The sequence below is a fragment of the Ischnura elegans genome, chromosome 8 (genome assembly GCF_921293095.1).
Source record: "Ischnura elegans chromosome 8, ioIscEleg1.1, whole genome shotgun sequence".
Lineage (NCBI taxonomy): Eukaryota > Metazoa > Arthropoda > Insecta > Odonata > Coenagrionidae > Ischnura > Ischnura elegans.
Window position 1 is genome coordinate 51804505 of NC_060253.1, and position 19627 is coordinate 51824131.

The 19627-nt window shown below is 38.8% G+C and overlaps 1 protein-coding gene across 3 annotated transcripts in view; it reads right to left on the reverse strand.

Annotated features, from left to right (window-relative positions):
• Positions 1-19627, reverse strand: part of LOC124163296 (protein quick-to-court) — a 135043-nt gene that overhangs the window by 8105 nt on the left and 107311 nt on the right. For 2 of the 3 annotated variants that reach the window (XM_046540098.1, XM_046540099.1), the window contains exons 4-9: positions 19186-19396; positions 17218-17381; positions 15997-16616; positions 10794-10980; positions 9449-9544; positions 861-986 (exon numbers count right to left, since the gene is read on the reverse strand). In XM_046540098.1, coding sequence (XP_046396054.1) covers positions 861-986; positions 9449-9544; positions 10794-10980; positions 15997-16616; positions 17218-17381; positions 19186-19396 — 1404 coding nt within the window. The remainder of the gene's footprint in view (positions 1-860; positions 987-9448; positions 9545-10793; positions 10981-15996; positions 16617-17217; positions 17382-19185; positions 19397-19627) is intronic. The other variant, XM_046540101.1, reaches the window with a different exon arrangement.

The following is a 19627-nucleotide window of genomic DNA, read 5'->3' on the forward strand; positions in this document are numbered from 1 at the left end:
TGAACAACTCACCCCTAGAACCTACAACAATTGAACCACCACACCACTTGAACATTAAGAGTCGATTTTATAATTTCTAGTTAATTTTTTTCTGAGCATATTAAAGGATACCATAAAAAAGCACATAATGCAGAGTTAACTATTTCTTCCACTTGAGGTCATGCTTTTAATTAATTGTTATCCTAAACTACTTTTCATTGCTATAACTTTCAAATATTTTTAAGTTAAAGTTACGACAGTATCATGTTCCGGTTACTGCTAACTAGACATTATAAAACCGGCCCTAAATGTAAAAAAATCTTGCCCACACAAAGAAAACGTTCCCAGGTCACAAGCTGTAGCCAGAGGTTCAACCCTTCCTGAAATGTTGGGAAGATACATCTTATCCCCTACAACAAAACACATTTCCTCCTCCAAAATGCTCTGTTAGTTTCCTACTATTAATAAAATCTTACAAGCTAAGATGGAAAAAAAGGAATACCAATATTATTCAAAATTAACTGGCAAGCATCAAATTCACCATTGTCACATCTACAGCACCCAAAACAGAAAAGCACACACATAAAGGAGCTTAAGAAAAATACCGCCCAAAATATAACAGCATACACTAAAATAAACAAACAGCATAGCAGAACCCATAGGCCATATACTAAATGATAAAAGCAAAAATGATACATGATCGATTGATGTGTCACAAACGAATAGTGGTGTACTGTTTGGCAATACGGAAGGCTACTTAGTTTGTCCAAGATTTTCTTTACAGAGTCACTTTGTGCAAAACATACATATCATTCATTACAACAATGGCATCCAAGAAAGTAAAAATCAGAGGGCCATTGCCACTACTGGGAAATACCGACCTTCCTCCTGCCAATGTTCCACAGGGCAATGGCTTGGGACGCGGAGAGTAAATGCTTAGGGTTAACAATCGGGCGAATTGAGCAGGGGCTAGGCCGTGCAGGTTCCTTTTCCATCAGAGTCGTGAACTTAAATCGCCAACAATTGAGAAAAGTGAAGGAAAAGACAAGTGATTTTCACGTTAATGGCTTTCATGGAATTTGTCACTTCAACCTTAATAAAAAAAGAAAAATAAATCCTTCACAACATTCTAGTGAGCAGAGAGTTAAAAAAAAACACGCATCATTTCATAAAATCCTTACCTGAATGGGAAATTACTCTTAACTAGGGGGAAAAAAATGATGAGACTGTTTGTGTACATGAGTGCTGATGAGGCAGTGTAAAGATACATGAAATGACAGCCACATGTATTACCCAAAAAAATAAAATGCAATCACAAAATAAAATGGAGGTACACATACAAAATGGTACACATAAAAGAGTTTCCTCAAAAGATATTGAGTCGCCAAAAAAAATCATACTCCTGTCAGTATATGAGAAAACTATGATAGGAAACTAATTGTAGAGCTCATATTCAGCTTTGAAAAGACATTACTGCCATTTGAAGTATTCAAAAATATTATTGGTTAATGAAAGCATTATGGCTACTGTGAAATTCTATTCACTTGATTTTCACAGACTAATTAAACAGAATGAATTAATCTTAACATTAATAATGTAATGCTAAAGCAGTAAATTAATCGACTGTGCTGATCACTTATGACTCAAAATCCACTGACTGATCCAATTGAGATTAGGCATACTTAAGGGTGATGTCATCAAATTAAAATATAAGTTTATTAATTTTAAATTTAAACATTCATATCATACAGCATAGGCCAGCATTGACCAAAATCCCAATCCAAAACATTTTACCACAGGGCACATCAGAAAAAGCACATAAGACATACAACAAAATAATTGACATCCCCAAAAAGGTCTGGCAGGACATCCCCATCCAACAAAAACTTTTGACATTAGCAACATAATAGGAAAATTTATACTGGCCATCTGAAATTCTTTTGACACAAAAAATCTTGAAAATGCTACACGTGGTAAGGAGGTAACTCGCTCTTTTCTGATGACTAATTCTGATAACTAAGAGGAATATATTTGATTTTCTTTCGAATAATGAAATATTCATGAAAAGCAAAATTAAAGAAATGCACATGCATTGTCCAGTGCATTTTCAAGCTGTTAACATCAAGATGTTGGAAACCTATCAAAAGAAATTGTTACCGCATTTCACATTGAAAAAGAAAACATCTTACTCTCATCTATGAAAGAATAGATTCATGCCTAAATTATAAAAGCAACATGTTAAAAGATCAATTATCACTAGCAAAACTCATTCACTATCTTGAAAATTAAACCAAACACACTCATTCGCACTTCATTTGGGCTCCCCAGGGGAGGGGTGGATGCAGCAATAGGACACACTAGGGTACGTCCCTTTATCAGACCTCATTACCTGTATTCCCCTCCTATTGTTGGAAACTACTATCTCACCAACCTGGATAGTCTTCAAAACCTCCCCAAAAATCCTAGATCCACCCCTAACCTTAGGGCCATATGAGTATTCATATCCAATAGTTAAGATTTTCGGTGAGTATAACCCTTAGAAAATCCAAACTTTGCAACTTGAATTGCATTACCTCTCACTGTCACATTTCAGGAGTTTTGACATCATGGACAGTAATTATTGTAAGAGCTATGAATACCTCGGTATTTATCAATACAGCAAACTCCTGATTATCTGGGCCAACAAAGAGGAGAGGCAGCACGAATAATCAGAAAAAATGGATAATCCAGAGTTTCACTTTAATTTCCTGCAATTTTCATAATTTAGGTAATCAAACAATCAATTACTATTTACGCACATTGTCTGTTATTTTCGATCAATTCCCATAATCAGTAAGAGCTTTTTTTTCCCGACAGCAAACTTTTTCGTGGCGATTACGTGATTGAACTCATATTTCTACTGCTCCATATAAAACCTGGTTTCCGAAAACAATGTACCATTGACAGGATTCAAAAAAGTGGTCTGCACAAATGCTTCAAAACCGATGTGTAACGTCGGAAACTACACTGTCAGGCACCACGCCACGTTGTCGAGTCTCGCACAAGTTGCCCTGGATGCAGCTACTGCGGGATGCGGATCTGTGATCACTGAGCGCGATTGCTCACCACGATGCTTGGAAAATAGAAACACAGAACTTCTGCGAAGGCACTGGTGCCTAATCACACCTCTCACTCAGCAGCGGTTATAAGAAACCAGGGCAAATAGGGTAGTTTCCTTCATCAAAGAAAACGAAAGGCATTGATTGCGATTCGATACCCACCATTAGTGTGTTCCTAATACACAAATTATTTGGTTTTAGAAATACCGGTTTAGACGAATGGCAATGGTCAATTTTATCCTCATTTGAAAAAGGCCAGATTGGCGCCCATGCGATGCCACTCCACGTGACGTCACAGGGACCTAGATTCTATAAGAGTAGATAGGAGTTTTACATCGTCTGAGATTACCAATGCATGCATGAGGCACAGAGCTCAGGGAAACATGTCTTAATAATCACTTATTAAAACTGACTCAGGTCGGAAAGTTTTCTTTGTTTGATAAGGTATTAATAATCTTCATTTTAGCCAAGTGCTACCTGCTAGCAGGGTTCTCTGCTACCTGCTAGCAGCCTGCATCGTAGCGCTCAAAGCCTTGCCCCAAGGTCACCTCACACGCCGACAGCGGGCACCAGAATGACGCACACGGCGTTTTCCCGGCATTCATACTTAGCCGTCGCGTTTTCGTGCGCTTGAAAATTTTAACTCTTCATTTAATCGCGAAAAATAGATGTCGTCATTTAAAAATCTAATAGCGTGAAATACATACTCTTGGAGTAATAATCATTCGATTCAGGCAATTAAAAAATAATAGGAAACCACCCTGTTGTGTGTGCAAGTGATTACCTAGCTACAACTCCTTCTATCTCTACTTCCACTTTCCTTGCTACCTTCACTACTACTATTCACTCCCTCTCCAGTTTGACCTTAACCAGTCAAAGCGTAAAAATGCCTGAGTGGGACGAAATCTCTAGTTCCCTTGGGTCGTATTCAACTGTATGTGAGGCCACGGCAATATTTGCACATTTGCAATTTTAACTCATGCACGGATAATCCACAACATGGATAAACCGCAGCCAGATAATCGGGAGTCTGCTGTATGGAATAACTAGCAGGGTGAATACCCATATATCCTGAAATCCTCTCATTGGACCGAAACAACATTCATGTGAGGAACCAAGAGTACAGAATAGAGGTAAATCTCAGTAAATGCATAGTAAATTCAACTATTCATATGCAGACGTAGGGAATGGAGTTAATATAAAGGCACCATATAAAGCCATTTATCAGACAGCTATGATCCTATCATGGGGAAAACATACAGGAAATATTTCTGGCAGATATCCATGTACCTATTTTACATCATACTATTTTTCTTTTCACCCTCTCAAAGGTTACAGAGTAAGTGCCTGTCAATCGGTTTCAGAGTGGCAGTGGTCAGAAATGAGGGTAGGAAGTATGAAAATGATTTTTACCTCTCTACACTAAAAAGCAGCGACAGGAATGGAGCCAATCATCAAAGAGGAAAACTTAATTTTTTTATTACATTTTTTTTTTCACAGGGAGAAGAGAGAGAGAATTACAACAGTAGTAACAGCTAGGATGGGGTAAAAAAATCACTAAAAATGGTACATAATTTTGTTTATGCCAGACCCCTCAGCACAGCTAATTATTTTCATTAATTTTATTTGAGAATATTCCATGTCGTCTTGAGGAGTACAAAATTTGGCAATTTATGCTTATATGTGCACCATTCTGTTTTCATGAGCACCCATAAGAACTTGCACAACTATTGGTATCAATTTCAGCACAGCTTAACACTAAGTTTAGAGTTGCTTAAGACCCTGTTTATTCATGATGTTGTTTGGATTTTGCAATTATCTTAAAATGGAAAATGAAACAAATGTAATGCGTGAATGTTAATTTCCCAAAAAATTCCACCAAGAGAATGCATAAGTATGGTTATCCAGTCATATATTAGAGAGGTTATTAATTTCCTCTATGTTGTTAATGATAACATCAATGTTCAAACCAACATGCACAACCTTCAAAGTATTAGTGAAGACAGAGAAACTCAAAACAGCCATTTTCTGCTTTGATCATGTTTCCACAAGAATGTAAGCCAAACCATTTCAATTAAGTCAAGTTTAAATAGAAGAAAACAAATGGTGGGTAAAGAGAGAGTGGATTAGATCGGTGGATGAATGCGACCATCCTTTAATGAGTGCATCAAAATAGACAATAGTGCTTTCTGAAGACTTGGCAATGCATTAAAGTTACTTTGCAACCTTGTTCTGATGAGAAATTTGAAAAAAAAAAAAAAAAAAAACCTTTTGACCTCAACTCCCATTACAGTGTTGCTTTAGGCTTTATCTTGTCAGATGCAGGTATGCACAAAATTGCCCCTTATTCAAACTTCCACAGCTTTTGCACAAGGTAAGTATAAAATTACTGCTAATTTAATGCAGATACCTAAGCTACTTGAAACTGAAAATGCCGAAAAATCTCATGATTATGACTTTAATAGTTTCTCATTGCGACTGAAGGAGGAATTGATGATTTTATTTTTGTGGTCTGATTTGATCCCCTCCACATTAATTACTACAAGTTAGGGATGAGTCGATTCCAAATGTCGATTCTCGATTCCACCGATTCTCGGGCACGGAATCGGAATCGAGAATCGATCGCCTAAAGTCGATTCCGATTCCATCGATTCCAGGAAGATAAATGTTTTGAGCATAGACTATAAGTTTGGGACATAAATGATGCCACACACCTAAGCGGTCGCGGTGTCAGCCTTGCCCGCGCGGAGGATACGCCCCGCACGCGGGTGCTGCGACGAACATACCTAAGCGGCCTCGGAAACATTAAAATGTCGGCAAGAGCGACAAACCGACGAACCCTGAAATACCTCGTGTTCATGAGCAACTCTCAGAGAAAAAAAATTGGAAACCACGGGATCGGGAAGCAACCCATGCGTTTTCCGTTCTTTTATTAACCGCTGGTCACGGCAAATCAAATTGTTACGATTATGAATCACATTCGGAGAATTCATCTGGACCACCAATTTTAAAGTATAATAGATCGAAATATATTTTTTTACTTTCGAATGATATTTGAAGTCTGATGATAATAAAAACGTGCAGAGAGCGAGTTTTTCTGTGAAAAAAGTTTCTTATAAATACGCGCTGAGAGCGGTTTTTTTATATAAGTAACTTTTTTAGACTAACACGCGCCTGCGTCAATAATAAAAAAATTAGACACATTCGCGTTTGTATAGCCCAGTTTCATCAATGCAACCCTTGAGGAAGTTGATACTTGCTTGGCATAAGCCGCCGCGGCCTCCGGGCGGACTCGACAGGTTGCGTTCGGCCGCCACCGCGCACCCGCCAGGCTGCTCTGGTATGTATCGACGCCATGAACGCTACATTATTGTTTAGCCACCACGGCCAAACGAGAATATAGCCACCGCGGCTATTGTTATTTTTAGGGATGGTCGGATCGAATACCTCGGATCCAAATACCCGCGGATATTGCCCTTCATCGGATCCAAAGTCGCGGAAGACATCGGATCTGGATCGGAAATTTTAAATAATAGCTTCAGTGAATGTAACGCCCCATAAGAGTGGAAAGATTTCCGATTCTCTCTTCGAATGCGCCGTCGCATGCGATTCTTGTCCTACTCATGAACTGTTTTGTTTGAAAGCTCTCGCAGAGGTTGCAAGTAGAATTTCAGCCGTGGCCAGGATTTTCAGCATTTCAAAAGTAACTATGTCGCAGATTTCAGAAAACCACCCTCGGCCGTCCATCAGCCCGTGCCTCTGTTGTTTTTTTTTCGCATCCGAAATCACACGGACCAAAAATCATTGTCTTCTAAGGAAAATATCAAATCACACGAAAACAATTGAAGCGTGTTTCATCCCTACCTCGTCTCACCAACTGACCTTTTTTGGCCTACCTGCTTCAATTCTCCGTTTCTAGACTACAAATGCAAGGAGAGTGACTTTCTGGGAAAGTGTTAAAATTAGTTTAAAACCGATTATTTAGTGTCCGGTTTTTTCAACAATTTTCCCCCCTGGTTTTGGATCCCCCCCCCCCAATTGAAATTCCTGGCTACGCCACTGCTCCTTCCCCTCCACCTCTCCTTTACACGCTTTTGGTGCCCACTCCTTCCTCATGCTGAGCGGTTGAGCACCTCGTCGCACGTGACGTTATTACCGTTTTAAATACTTTTAATTGTGTTGCTGATTGCGCAGTTGCAATTTAATTTAATGATGCACCAATAAAAATGTCTTTCATTGTGTATAAACATTTCCATTAACAGGAGAACCAATGAATCCAGTGTGCGTGCACTATGGCGTAAATTATTGCGAGGATGTGCTAAATCCACCTCACCATACTGAAGCATTTTCGGATGAAACACAAGTCCGTATGCGATGAGAAAGTAAAATTCGGGGGAAACGCGTGTGAGGAAAATTTGAATTCAGTCGATAGCAGAGGGGTAGCCAGGAATTTTGTTAAGGGGGGATCCAAAACCAGGGGGGAAAATTTTTAAACAACAGGGTACAAAGGAGAGGTTTTCAAACTAATTTTAACGCCCTTCATAATAGAAAAAACTTCATTTTTCAGAGATTCATTTTTTTTTCATTTTTGTAAATTCATGATTTTTAATATTTTGTTTCCTTTTATGAAGGAAAGTAATTGTGTTTTTATATTTTGGGGGGTCCTCTCGCTATGCTACTGGTCAGTGGTTCATCCTAAGATTTTTCCTATTTTCATTTCCAAACCCAAGCGTAACAGTTTAGGCCCTGAGTATGTAAAGATGTTTTAAAAAAAACAACTTGAAAGCCCATAAAATAATTTTTAATTTATAAAAATATAAAAATGTGTATGAAAATCTAAAAAGCATTCCATTGATTGTATGTACCCACAATAAACTTGAATAATGACTTTGTTTAATGGCAGGAATTCGAAAATGCATTTGGAATCGAAAATATCCGATTCGAAAGATCTGGCTCCGAAAATCCTGGATCTGTCCATCCCTAGTTATTTTATTTCATTCAATTCCTAAATTTTAATGACAGCAATACCACAGATAAATCAAAATCCCACCTGCTATAAGGAGTAAGAATCGATGGAATCGGAATCGAGAATCGGGAATCGATTTGAAGGAATCGAAATTGGAATCGGAATCGAAAAAAAGTGGAATCGACTCATCCCTACTACAAGTAATAATTATTACTCGTAGTTTTAAATATTGAGAGATGAAATTATCTTTCATTATCTACCCAATTACCATTTAATCACCACTGAAGATTTTTAACAACTTTGTACAGCAGGGTATGATTACTGCAAAAATATAACCCAAATTATTTATGGAGTGGCAAATAAAATATTTCTACTCCAAACAATGAACAACATGATAAAAATCAGAGCCAATCTATGACCCCCCGAGCTCCAATATAATATGGCCAATTTCAAAACATCGTCTTCTGGCCTGAAGATGCCAGCAGGACAGTTGGAGGAACTGTCATCGCCTCAAGACAAAACTATACAGAGGAAAACCCAAAAGCTGTTACCAATATGATAATTCATTGCCATACATAGGCAGTGACAAATGAAGTACTAAGGTACAGAGCTTGCAAAATTGAATAAATTCAAAATAAATAGTTTACCTACTTTAAAATCATTATGCATGGGCATTTATATAAAGATTTCTAAAGCTGTTCCAGTTCCTGATGACAATTTTAGCCAGACGCTTAGATGACTTTTATTATCAAAGGAAATTTTTGGCTCTAATAAGGCTCTTAACTGATAATTACGGTATAAACTGTTTTCTTCCCATTGAAAACCATAAAATTGCATATAAATCACCAATTGCTCAAGGATACCAAAGATCTTCAGCACCTTTACGAAAGGCAGGAGGGTATACAGCTACAGTCATCCCGGTGATAGACTAAATATCTATGCTTTGTTCCTTATTCCTCCATTTTATGAAGCCTAATATCATGTACAATGTGTATGCCTAATCCAAAAGAATGATGTCTAAGCCATTGCATTGAAATATTGGTGAATCATGAAATTTCTTCTACTTCAAAGGTGTTGGTATTCAGTCTCATATTACATATAACTTTTAATGATGCGATATTTTACCAAAAATGTTTCATTAAACAGTGAGAAGTTTTCCATGATCAACATTACTTACGTACAACCATAAGAGTCTGGTCCAAAGACAACATAAAAATTCGAAAAAAAACTGCCCACCAGAAAAGTGTAACTAGACCTGAAACTAAGCATAGAAATTGTAGCAAACCTAGTCATAACCTCATAACTGGAGTACATAGCTGTATCTTTAAAAACTAGCAGATTTAGATCAAACTCACACTTATCTTAGTATAAGAATACGAAAACTGCATTAGTACAACGGACATACCTTCATTTCTTCTAGTTTGGCTTCAGTGTCTTGCAACTGTTGAAGCAACTCAGGTACAGCTACCCTGCTGGGTGCTTTGTGCGCAAACTCCAAAACCTTTATGGCAAAAAGGAAACGTAACGCATCAGTAGATATTCATAAAAAAATCTCTTATGACACCAAATGTAACAAATTTATAGGATAATGTTGTAGGTTGATAACAATGTTAGTTAACGTTTACTACGAGTGGTCTTTCCTACACTCAAAATGCAATTTAATTGAAATTTTAAAGAATTTCGGCGGATGGAAAATCAATAATTCATATGAATAGGACACCTGTTCACCTCCAGGAGGAAAATATATCTAATTTAAAGATGATTCTGCCCTTATGTTAACCTGAGTATTAAGTGGAATGGCAACATTTTTGAGGAGTATGTTCATTAGGAATGGGGCTGGTGATCTTGGTAGTGCTGGTTTATAATCAAGAGGACAAAGATACCCAGAAATTTAGATGTAGCAACACTTTCAGAAAAACATTACCCTACAGCCCATAATAGCAGAGCTATTGAAGTCATGCGAAATGCACAAACAGTGGAAAACTGAGAGGCAGTGGCGTAGTGAGGGGGTTTTGGGGGTTAAACCCCCCCCCCCCCCCCCCAGAGCTCAGAGAAATTTTTAAATTTCATCCATTTTACTTAATGGATTAGTATTACTTATATAAAAGTCTTAGGATTAATCAAATATCCCTCAGAAAGCCGTAAAACTCGCCATTTGGAACCATTAATCTTAAAAATTTTCTGAAGGAAGCCCCCCCCTCCCCCGCAACTCCCACTTACCCCAACACCCCAAAGTATTAGTTGCGCCTAAAACCCCCCCTAGCCTTAATTTTTGGCTGCGCCCCTGCTAAGAGGTATAACAAAATCAGGCATATGTATAACCAAAGTCAAATTGAATGGAAAGATTACATTCATGCACCTTCCATTCATTACTTAACAGTAAAATTTGCTCTCAAATTACGAATAAAAAGTTAAAATTCAAAGTCGAATACATATTGAAGAACACATTTCGCATGAATACAAAGTTGTTAAAGATGGTTCCACCACAGCATGTCAAAATTACGATGAAATACAGTTCAGCTAATACATATCGATGCAATACATACATTGAAAAACCCTCTTCCACTTATCTATTTATATTTTTAAGATCCTACTCATATGAAAAAAACATATAAAAAAGGAAAATAAGAGAATAAAATTGAGGGTTTCATCAGTACTACTGAAAGAGAGTATTTTCTTCGTTCAACTTAATAAAACAAATACAACTAGTGTTTTCAAGATAGTACGGTGGATGAATGAAAATTAAATACCTGATCTGCATGCTCAAATCGAGCAGCTTCCTGTCCCTTGAGGTACATCTTGAGAAGGAGTGCCTCTTGCCTCTCCTTGTCTTTCTGTTCACTTAATTCTTTGGTTTTCTGTGCTTCTTCATTAGCGTCCTCTGCTGATTTGGCACGGGATTGCCAATGCTCCATCTCACTTTTTAATTGTTCAGCTCTGAGAATGAAATTAAAGTAAGGCTATAAATCACAAAGAAACATTCAATGGAACTAAAAGAAAAATACAAGTAGAATTTTTGAAAATACCAGAGACAAAAAAAACACCATGCATGCAAAGTGTAGGATAATGAAATTTGCTGAACTGGGATAAAAAAATAAGTCCCAGAAATGGGTACTTTTTGGAAAATACATAGTATTGAGACATTTCGAACTACATTTTGAGTGTTAAGACATTTTTAACACGTTGCGTACGGATGGCGAGAATTCTCGTCATTTTTTCCCGAATGTTCTGGACGGATGACGAAGATTCTCGTCATTTAGTTGCGTCAACCTAAACAATTTCAAAGCGCACAATATGTATTCGTTTGTACGTTTTCAGTTGTTGTTCGTTGTTCATAATGAATTGATGCAACATAACGTTTGATTAGGTAAAGTTATATTCTAAACATTAGCTTTTTAACCATGTTTAAACCAAAGGCATTACACCCTAATAGGCACATATTTCCCAGAATCGGCCTACCTAGGAATTTAACCCTTTCACTGCTGTGGACGTACCTAGTACATCCGCACGGCAGACTGCGGTGGACGTACTTTTTCTTCCTCCGTGCCATGCGGTCAGCACTTTCGCCGAAGCACTTCGAAGGGACCCACTAATCCAGGACCCTTTCCTCGACGAATTCACCCATGCAAGACCGTCTCATCGGCCCTACCAGCGGGGGCCCTACCTCCGGACAAGTGACCGCTCTGACTGCAATTTGAAAATCAATCAATCAATCCGATCATCGAAATATGATTGTTTTCATCGCACTCCTGCCAATCAAGCAATCAAGTACGTCTTTGAACCGTGTTTCTGCGATGAAAAATATGGATTTTGTTAACTTTGATATAATGGCCATTTTCCGGTGGTCCGCAGCCACGTTTTGTTGCAAAGTTAACAAAATCGTTATTTTTTATCGCAGAAACACGGTTCAAAGACGTACTTGATTGTTTGATTGGCAGGAGTGCAATGAAAACAATCATATTTCGATGATCGGATTAATTGATTGATTTTCAAATTGCAATCAGAGCGGTCACTTTTCCGGAGGTAGGGCCCACGCTGGTAGGGCCGATGAGACGGTCCTGCAAGGGTGAGTTCGCCGAGGATAGGGTCGGGGATTAGTGACCCTTCGGAGGGTGTTCTACACCCATCCTGGAAGTACCTGCTCCATGGGCCCAGGAAACGCATATTAACATTTTCGCCGCATGTGAGGAGAAGGTTTCCGGAGATTGAACAGCAGTGAAAGGGTTAAATACCCCGGTACGCAACATGTTAAGTGCTCCACTGGGTAACTTCCCGGAAGATGGACATTTTGAACTACTTCTGCATTATCTTCAGAGAATTGAAGATGATGGGTAGATACAAAACCATTTGTGCTAGGTACTTGATAGGAGATACACACTATATGTCCAGTTAAATACATATCCTTTTCAAAGGCACTGAGTATGTAACATACTTAGCAACTTCAAGCAGAAATCCATCAACCCTATTTTAAAAAAATAACAGGGAGGTAAAATGAATTTTTGACCGTAAGTCTCATGACACATAACATAACAATTAACAAGGTCCATCTACATGAACATAATAAATTGAAGATCAGAAGAGTGTCTCACTGAAGACCAATTCCAAATCATGAAAAGCAAGGACACTAGAGAAGCAATATCGTTGGTCTTTAGGATAATAGCTAAGAAGAGAACAAACCAAGGCTCACCGAGGACTTTGAGAAGGCTTTTGAGAGTGTGGAATTGTAATGCAATTCTAGGAATTTTGAAAGAAAATGGAGTACTCTACAATGGCTGAAGAACTGTACAAATAAAAAAATCAAGAAGCTTTAACAACATATGCTCTCAGCTGCGAGGACGCAGGAAATGAATGAGACAAGGACAAACTATGTTCCTGCAATATTCAATGCTTACATTAAAAGAGAAGAGTTTAGGAGTAAATGTCCACAGGAAAAGAATTATTATGCTGTGATATGCTGACAACATTGCAGTATTTGCATTGAAGTAAGGAAAAAAATAATTAGATGTTATATATGAAGCAGTGGCGTAACTAGGAATATGCTTTGAGAGGGGGGATGAGACGGCCTGGGGTGACGACCCCCCCTGTCAGGCAACGGGGTCCGGGAAAATTTTTGAAAAATGGCATGCCTGGAAATACATTATACAGTGAGTCCTCGTTCTACGTCACCCCGTTTAACGTCATTTCGCGATAACGTCACGAAAATTTTGAGACCGTCATTCATTTATCGCACCTATGCTTCGCGATAACGTCAAGTCTTTTAAATTTTGCGCGAAAAAAAAGGCGAAGCGGCGGGCGTTGCAGGTTGTTCGTTTTGTGGGCGGTAATACAGTCAGTCTAAGCAAAGTGTAAAACGGTGTGTTTATTCTTAATTGCGATTACGGTTTTTGCAAAAATTTCTGCAAAATGAATTCTTACGTAGGTGCGCAAGGTTTTACTTGACCTAATGGTTTTCAGGAACCTAAAAAGTGATTTCAAGGCATTTTTCCATGTAGAACTCAGAGATTTTGCCGTCACTTTTTTGCCGAGTTCACAATAATTTTCGTTCCTGTAACTGCGACGATGTTTCAGTGATGATGATGCCCAGGCGACGCTTGCCCGGGCGACCACCGTAGCGAAGCCGAAAAGCAAATGCTGGAAGATACAAAAATGGAGAAGGATATACCTCACTGCTGCTATTGTCGTCGATGAATACAGGAACTCGTATTTATGCGATAGTTTGGCATTCCCACCGTAAAAAATTCCCCAGATATGATACGCTAACATTTTTTTGGCGTAGGAATTGTGAGGTCTAGGAGCCGATATTCACTTTTTACATTGTTTCCTATGGGATATTATACTTTGATTAACGTCATTTCGTTTATCATCACATTTTTCAGGAACGGTAAGTGACATTAAACGAGGACTCACTGTACATCATTTTGGAACTAAAAATTTAACTATAACGAGATGCAGTTGTTATATTTCAAAACTAGACAATATGTAGTTTGCTTTGGGGGGATCTATCCCCTTATCCCCCCAAAGTTACGCCACTTGATCGGGAGCATGTTTATTTAAGCATGTTTGAGGAGGCTTTCCATAGAGGGGTAGGAGCAAAATCTACTAAAAGCCCAAGGTAAAAGATGAGAAAACAGCGAAATCATAAGGATTGATGGCCTGATGAAGACAATAGCTGACCAGAAGGAGGACAAGAAAAAAGGCCAAGGAAGGCCAAAAACGAGTATCACAGGTAAGGTAATTAAGGATGTATAAAATAAATGTGGTAAGTTTAGGACAACAATGTGGAGAGCCACATCACACCTATCTTTGGATTGTTGACTTATGATAATTATTATATTCACCTCACAACCAAACTTAACATCTGTTCATGTCTCTCTTCAAAAAGTAATAATGATTTTTTCATGAATCCACTGAATTTCCATATTTTTGGGCATAGACACAAAACAGACATGCTTCAAGCAAAGTAGAAATGTGCAAGAATTATTTTAGACCAACAATCTATGGAAGGGAATTTTTCTAGAGAGAATCCTGTACAGAAATAAAATTTCATATTTTAATTGTGAATAAAGAATAATTATGCAGAAAAAAGTTCTCCATTTTGCCAACCCACCAAGGTAAAGGTTGAAAATAATGCGGAGAAAACAAGCAATACACATTGTAAAATTAAAACAAGGTGTTTTGTTCATAAAAAGCTAGGATTCTACGGGTTCATTATGAACCCAGTAGAAGAAATATTTAGCTCTGAGCATCATTTCTTTGATTTCACCTTACAGAAACTATATGTAAGGATACTTAATTGACATGAAACACAGGAAAAATGAAACAAAAACTGTGTCAGTTCCATAGCCTTCGATCAGATTTGACCAATAACACAAATCATAATGACTAGCTCATATGGATTTCTGACAATGCCCAGTGGCGCCGACTCCATGGGGCCTGAGGGGGCCCGAGCCCCCTCAAAAATTCGTTTGAAGGGGGCGGAGCCCCCTCAATAATTCAAGAAAATAATTAAGTTATATTATGCCTTGTGAAATCACAAAAATATATGGATTTTTATTTCCCATGCTTGACGATAGTTACCTTTTAAAATAAATTCAACAATGAGTGTTGAAACAAATAATTATAAGGTTAAGCAGGTTAACTGAATCAAGTGTTGTGAATCATGGTAGTGTTTCGGTGCTGCGAGTCGCCTGTCGAGCAGCCTGCGACACGCTTTCAATTTAACCTCTTCCTGGGGCAAGACCTCCGATATGGCCCCCCCCAATATTTTTTATAAGTCGGCGCCCCTGACAATGCCTCATAGTGGCTGAAACTTATCTCCGTTTCAGTGGAATTGGAAGTGAGAATTGAGTAACAGAGGAATTAACTAAGTTTTTCATTCCATAAAACGAGGTATGTCCAAAAAGTAATAGCACTGTTTAGCTTTCACACTGTGGGGACTTTTTTCAATAGTTGGCCACACTCCGTGGTAGTGGGGGTAGTCTCTGAACAACACAGGCACTGGCGACCTTCGTTAGTAGTGACCGCTTCTGTGGATAAGAAATCCCGGCGAGTACGCACTGTCATAAGGTTCATTATTGAAGAAGGAATTATTGAATTGGTTTGGATGGGACATTTAAAGCAACCCTGGCTTGGCGCCTTCACATTTTCATCTTTTTGCCTTCCTGAAGACACACATTGGTAGAAAAAAAAATTTGACTGATGACAAGGTGAAGCAAGACGTCTGAAAGTGGACAAAGGAGATGGCGGGAGAGTTCTATGTGGAGGGAATGAAACCACTTCCGCCATGGCTTAAAATGTGCATAGAATGGACGTCTACTACATGGAAAAATAAGTGACATAGATGCACCTTCAATACCATGTAATTTTTAAAAAATTTCTTTTTTATATTAGAGAAAAATTCAGTACTCTTACTTTAAGGACATCCCTCATACTACATTTGCTAATGTGCTATACCTTTCTTCTACTTCATTCAGCTTGTCCGTTAAAGCTTTCATTTCTGCCCTATGAGTTTCTTTGAGATCAACAATGGCCTGGGCACTCCGTCTCCTTTCCCGCTGCAGCTCCTCTTCCACCTCTTCTCTCCTCGCCCTCACCACTTCCTCAGGATCCTCCTCCAACAACGTCTTCCCACCCAAGAAGTCCTCATCACCCCCAGGAGACAGCCTTAGGGACTCTTTAGATTGAACACTTGACGAGGAAACAAGGTCTTCATAGTGGCCTGAATCGGCAAGGGACGAGGGTGGATCGTGGTTGCCAATCCTACCCAGCCTCTCTTCGGCAGCTTGCTGGTTAGCCAGTCGGATGGCATTGTCATCCTCGAGAACCCGATCCATGTCAGCAAGCACTCCCACCAGGACTTCCACGTCGTCATGTCGGTCACTGTAGTCCCCAGATTCACTGCCCATGTAAACAATGGCCATTTCCTCGTCATGGTGCGTTGATGAGCCCTCCTGGCTTCGGTGGCTGCAGTCATTCCGGCTACTTCCATGCCTCAATGCCAGAAGTTCCTTTTTCAGTCGAGCAATTTCTGCATCCCTGGATTCTATTTCCTTCTTAGCCTGATTGAGGATAACCTGTAGAAGTGAAAAAGGAATACAAGCAAAGGTTAAATTCAATCATAGCTTTAATTAAATAATAGTTGATTCATTCATTAATGTGACTCTTAACCACTATTTATTAGATACAACTGTTTAGTTTTCTTTGGTGTTGGTCAAAAAAATATATGTATAATAATGTATTCTTGGTTAATATTTCAAGATTGCCTTCTTCTGGTCTTTAAGAAATTTTATTTTCACTAAGAAATTATAAATAAATCAACTACTGAGCCTTTGAACATCAAACATACAAAAGAGCTCAGGGATTGGATGGTTCTATTTGAAGTCAGGCTTGAGAGGTTAAGCAAACTATGTACACATGATGAAGGCTAAATTTTACGTTTCTCAGTGGAGAAAGGGGTAATAATTAGTGCTTCGATCCACCCTCAAATTCATACAAAATCTGTATGTTTCTCAATTGCATATCTTATTCAAAATAAAGAATATTGAAATTAACTCGAAAAACTCACTGTAGACTAAAAAGCCTTCAGCACCCAGTAGTGATAATTTGATACCTCTATTTAACTAAGAAGTTGGTTTTAGAAAAAAAAAAATTAATATTTAGACACTGTGTTCTTACCTTTAGTTTACGAATTTGCCGAACAGCCCTTTGAGTAGGAGTTAAATATGTTTCCTCATTCCCATCTAAGTGTGGAGAGCAATGCATCACATACTTTTTTTGACGGCCACTGTAAGTGGTCCCATTCTTTGCAAAATGCCCAGGAGGACCAATTGGAGTGATACCTGGAAGTACAGGATTTTTTCCCAGTTAAGTAATAGTAGCTATATTGTATAAGACACAATATGTACCCTTTCCAAGTACTTACACATTCAACATGATAGACATTTTAAGAATGGCTAGGAGGGTCATTCCTGACTAAATAAGCTCTTATAAAAAATTTTTTTTTAAAAACCAGCCTTTATATTTAGATTACAGGGGATGAGCAACGTTTATATATGACACAAAGCAAAAAAACTCAGTGACCCCGAAAAACCAAAAGTGACGTATTAAAAAAGTCACTATATTTATTAAATTTTCAGTGAATGGTAAGCCCCATATGTTTCAAAATGCCACCCCTATGCTTTTAAATGCCTACTATGTGGATATGCCTAAAGTGGATAACTTTTACTGTGGTCGCAAAACACGAAAATCGACCATTTGGAACTTCTTAGATCAAAAACATGTTTTGGGGGGCTATAGGTTGACTGGGGGGTGGTTAAAGGGGGGTTGGAGAGAAAAAGTTATATTTTCATGTATTGTCATCGGAAATGAAGAAGTGTGCATAATTTCAGCGTTTTTGCTTCACAGGAAGTGAGTCAAATTTGAGTTACAAGATTTGTACCAGACAAACAGACAAACAAACAGACAGGTTGGTGAGTTGATATAAAGGCTGGAAAAAAATGGGTACCGAGTTTTTTTAAGGCTTAATTAGGTAGAATGCAATCATGGTGGTAAATAAAAGTTACAGGAAATGTACTACTAGATAAAAATGGCTTCGGAAATATTTGTTATTGCTGCTTCAAACTTGAAAGTTTATCATTCTTGGGAATATTATATATGTTATGATCATTAAAACATGGAGTCCACTCAAAGTAAAAGTAAATTCTAAAACATGATAATACCATAGCTGGAGCGGAACATTAAATGGTTACATTTGAACAATCAGTGAAAATTGGCGAGCAAATCATGCTATATCCAGTAACTTGCGCATTTATTTGAATTATCTAGACATTTTGGTCACAAATTTTGTGAAATAGAATGGAGAAATACTCCTTCATCAGGTTATTTCCAAAGAAAGGGAAGTAACAGGTGCATAATGCATGCGAGTTTTCAGTTCCTAACAGTAATAATCTAATTCGACACCTCAGTTGCAAATTAAAATCGATGTAAAATGGACATAAAAATGACCTATTAAAATTTAAAAGCCCACATACATCATAACAGGAGTCCTGCTAACAAAAACATAAGGTCAGAATTGCTTTTATTTAACCCTGAATCCAAAAAATATTAGTTTTAAGTATACCGGGACTAGCCGCGGTGATAACTTTACGGGAGTCACCCGCAATTCACAGTCGTGCGAAAGATCCACAGATAAAAAATCATTCGCCTTGACCGGGATTCGAACCCGGATCCCCCGATTTCCGGTCGAGTGCTTTAGCCAGTTAAGCTACCGAGGCGTCATTCTTCTCTGTGGATATTTTCGGACACTACCGGACAAGATGTTGCTGGACTGCTGAGCATATGATGCCACAAGCAGTCCAAATCGTGCGCACAGCGCCACAGCCGGAGAGCAGGCCCGGACATAGAACACAAAGAGGTGTTCGCTCTAGACTAGTTTAAAGTATACCGGGACTAGCCGCGGTGATAACTTTTACGGGAGTCACCCGCAATGCACAGTCGTGCGAAAGATCCACAGAGAAAAAAATCATTCGCCTTGACCGGGATTCGAACCCAGATCCCCCGATTTCCGGTCGAGTGCTTTAGCCAGCCTTTCGTTCGCGCCAAAAAATATTATTGGAACACATAATAGCTAGCACTTGCACTCACTCCATCGGTCCACTGAGGCGATGCTGCTGCAGATACTGCTGGCGCCGAAGCTCCTGAGGGAGTCGGCATCGTCTCCTCTGGGTCGAGCATCTCGAGCCATGGACTCCTCAGCGGCTGCCCCCAGGTACATCCCAAGCGGTGTCACCGCCCTCGCCGAGTGGGGTGTGGGGGCATCCGGTTGCCGGCGGAAGAATGCACCGCCTGCAAAAGACTGCAAAGAAAAGGGGTCCAATTTAGTCAGTCAGTCAGTTAGGAAGATTCAGAAATATACTAGGTGGTGGGGAGAATTTCATGGGAGTAGGGTTGTGCAAACAATGGAAATATTGGGAAATATCATAATATTTAAAGTCATAGGGAATTCAATAGTGAAATTCTGTCATTGGCTAAATGAATTTGTTGATAAAATCGTGATATATCGCCAGGAATCAAAATCAAAATATGT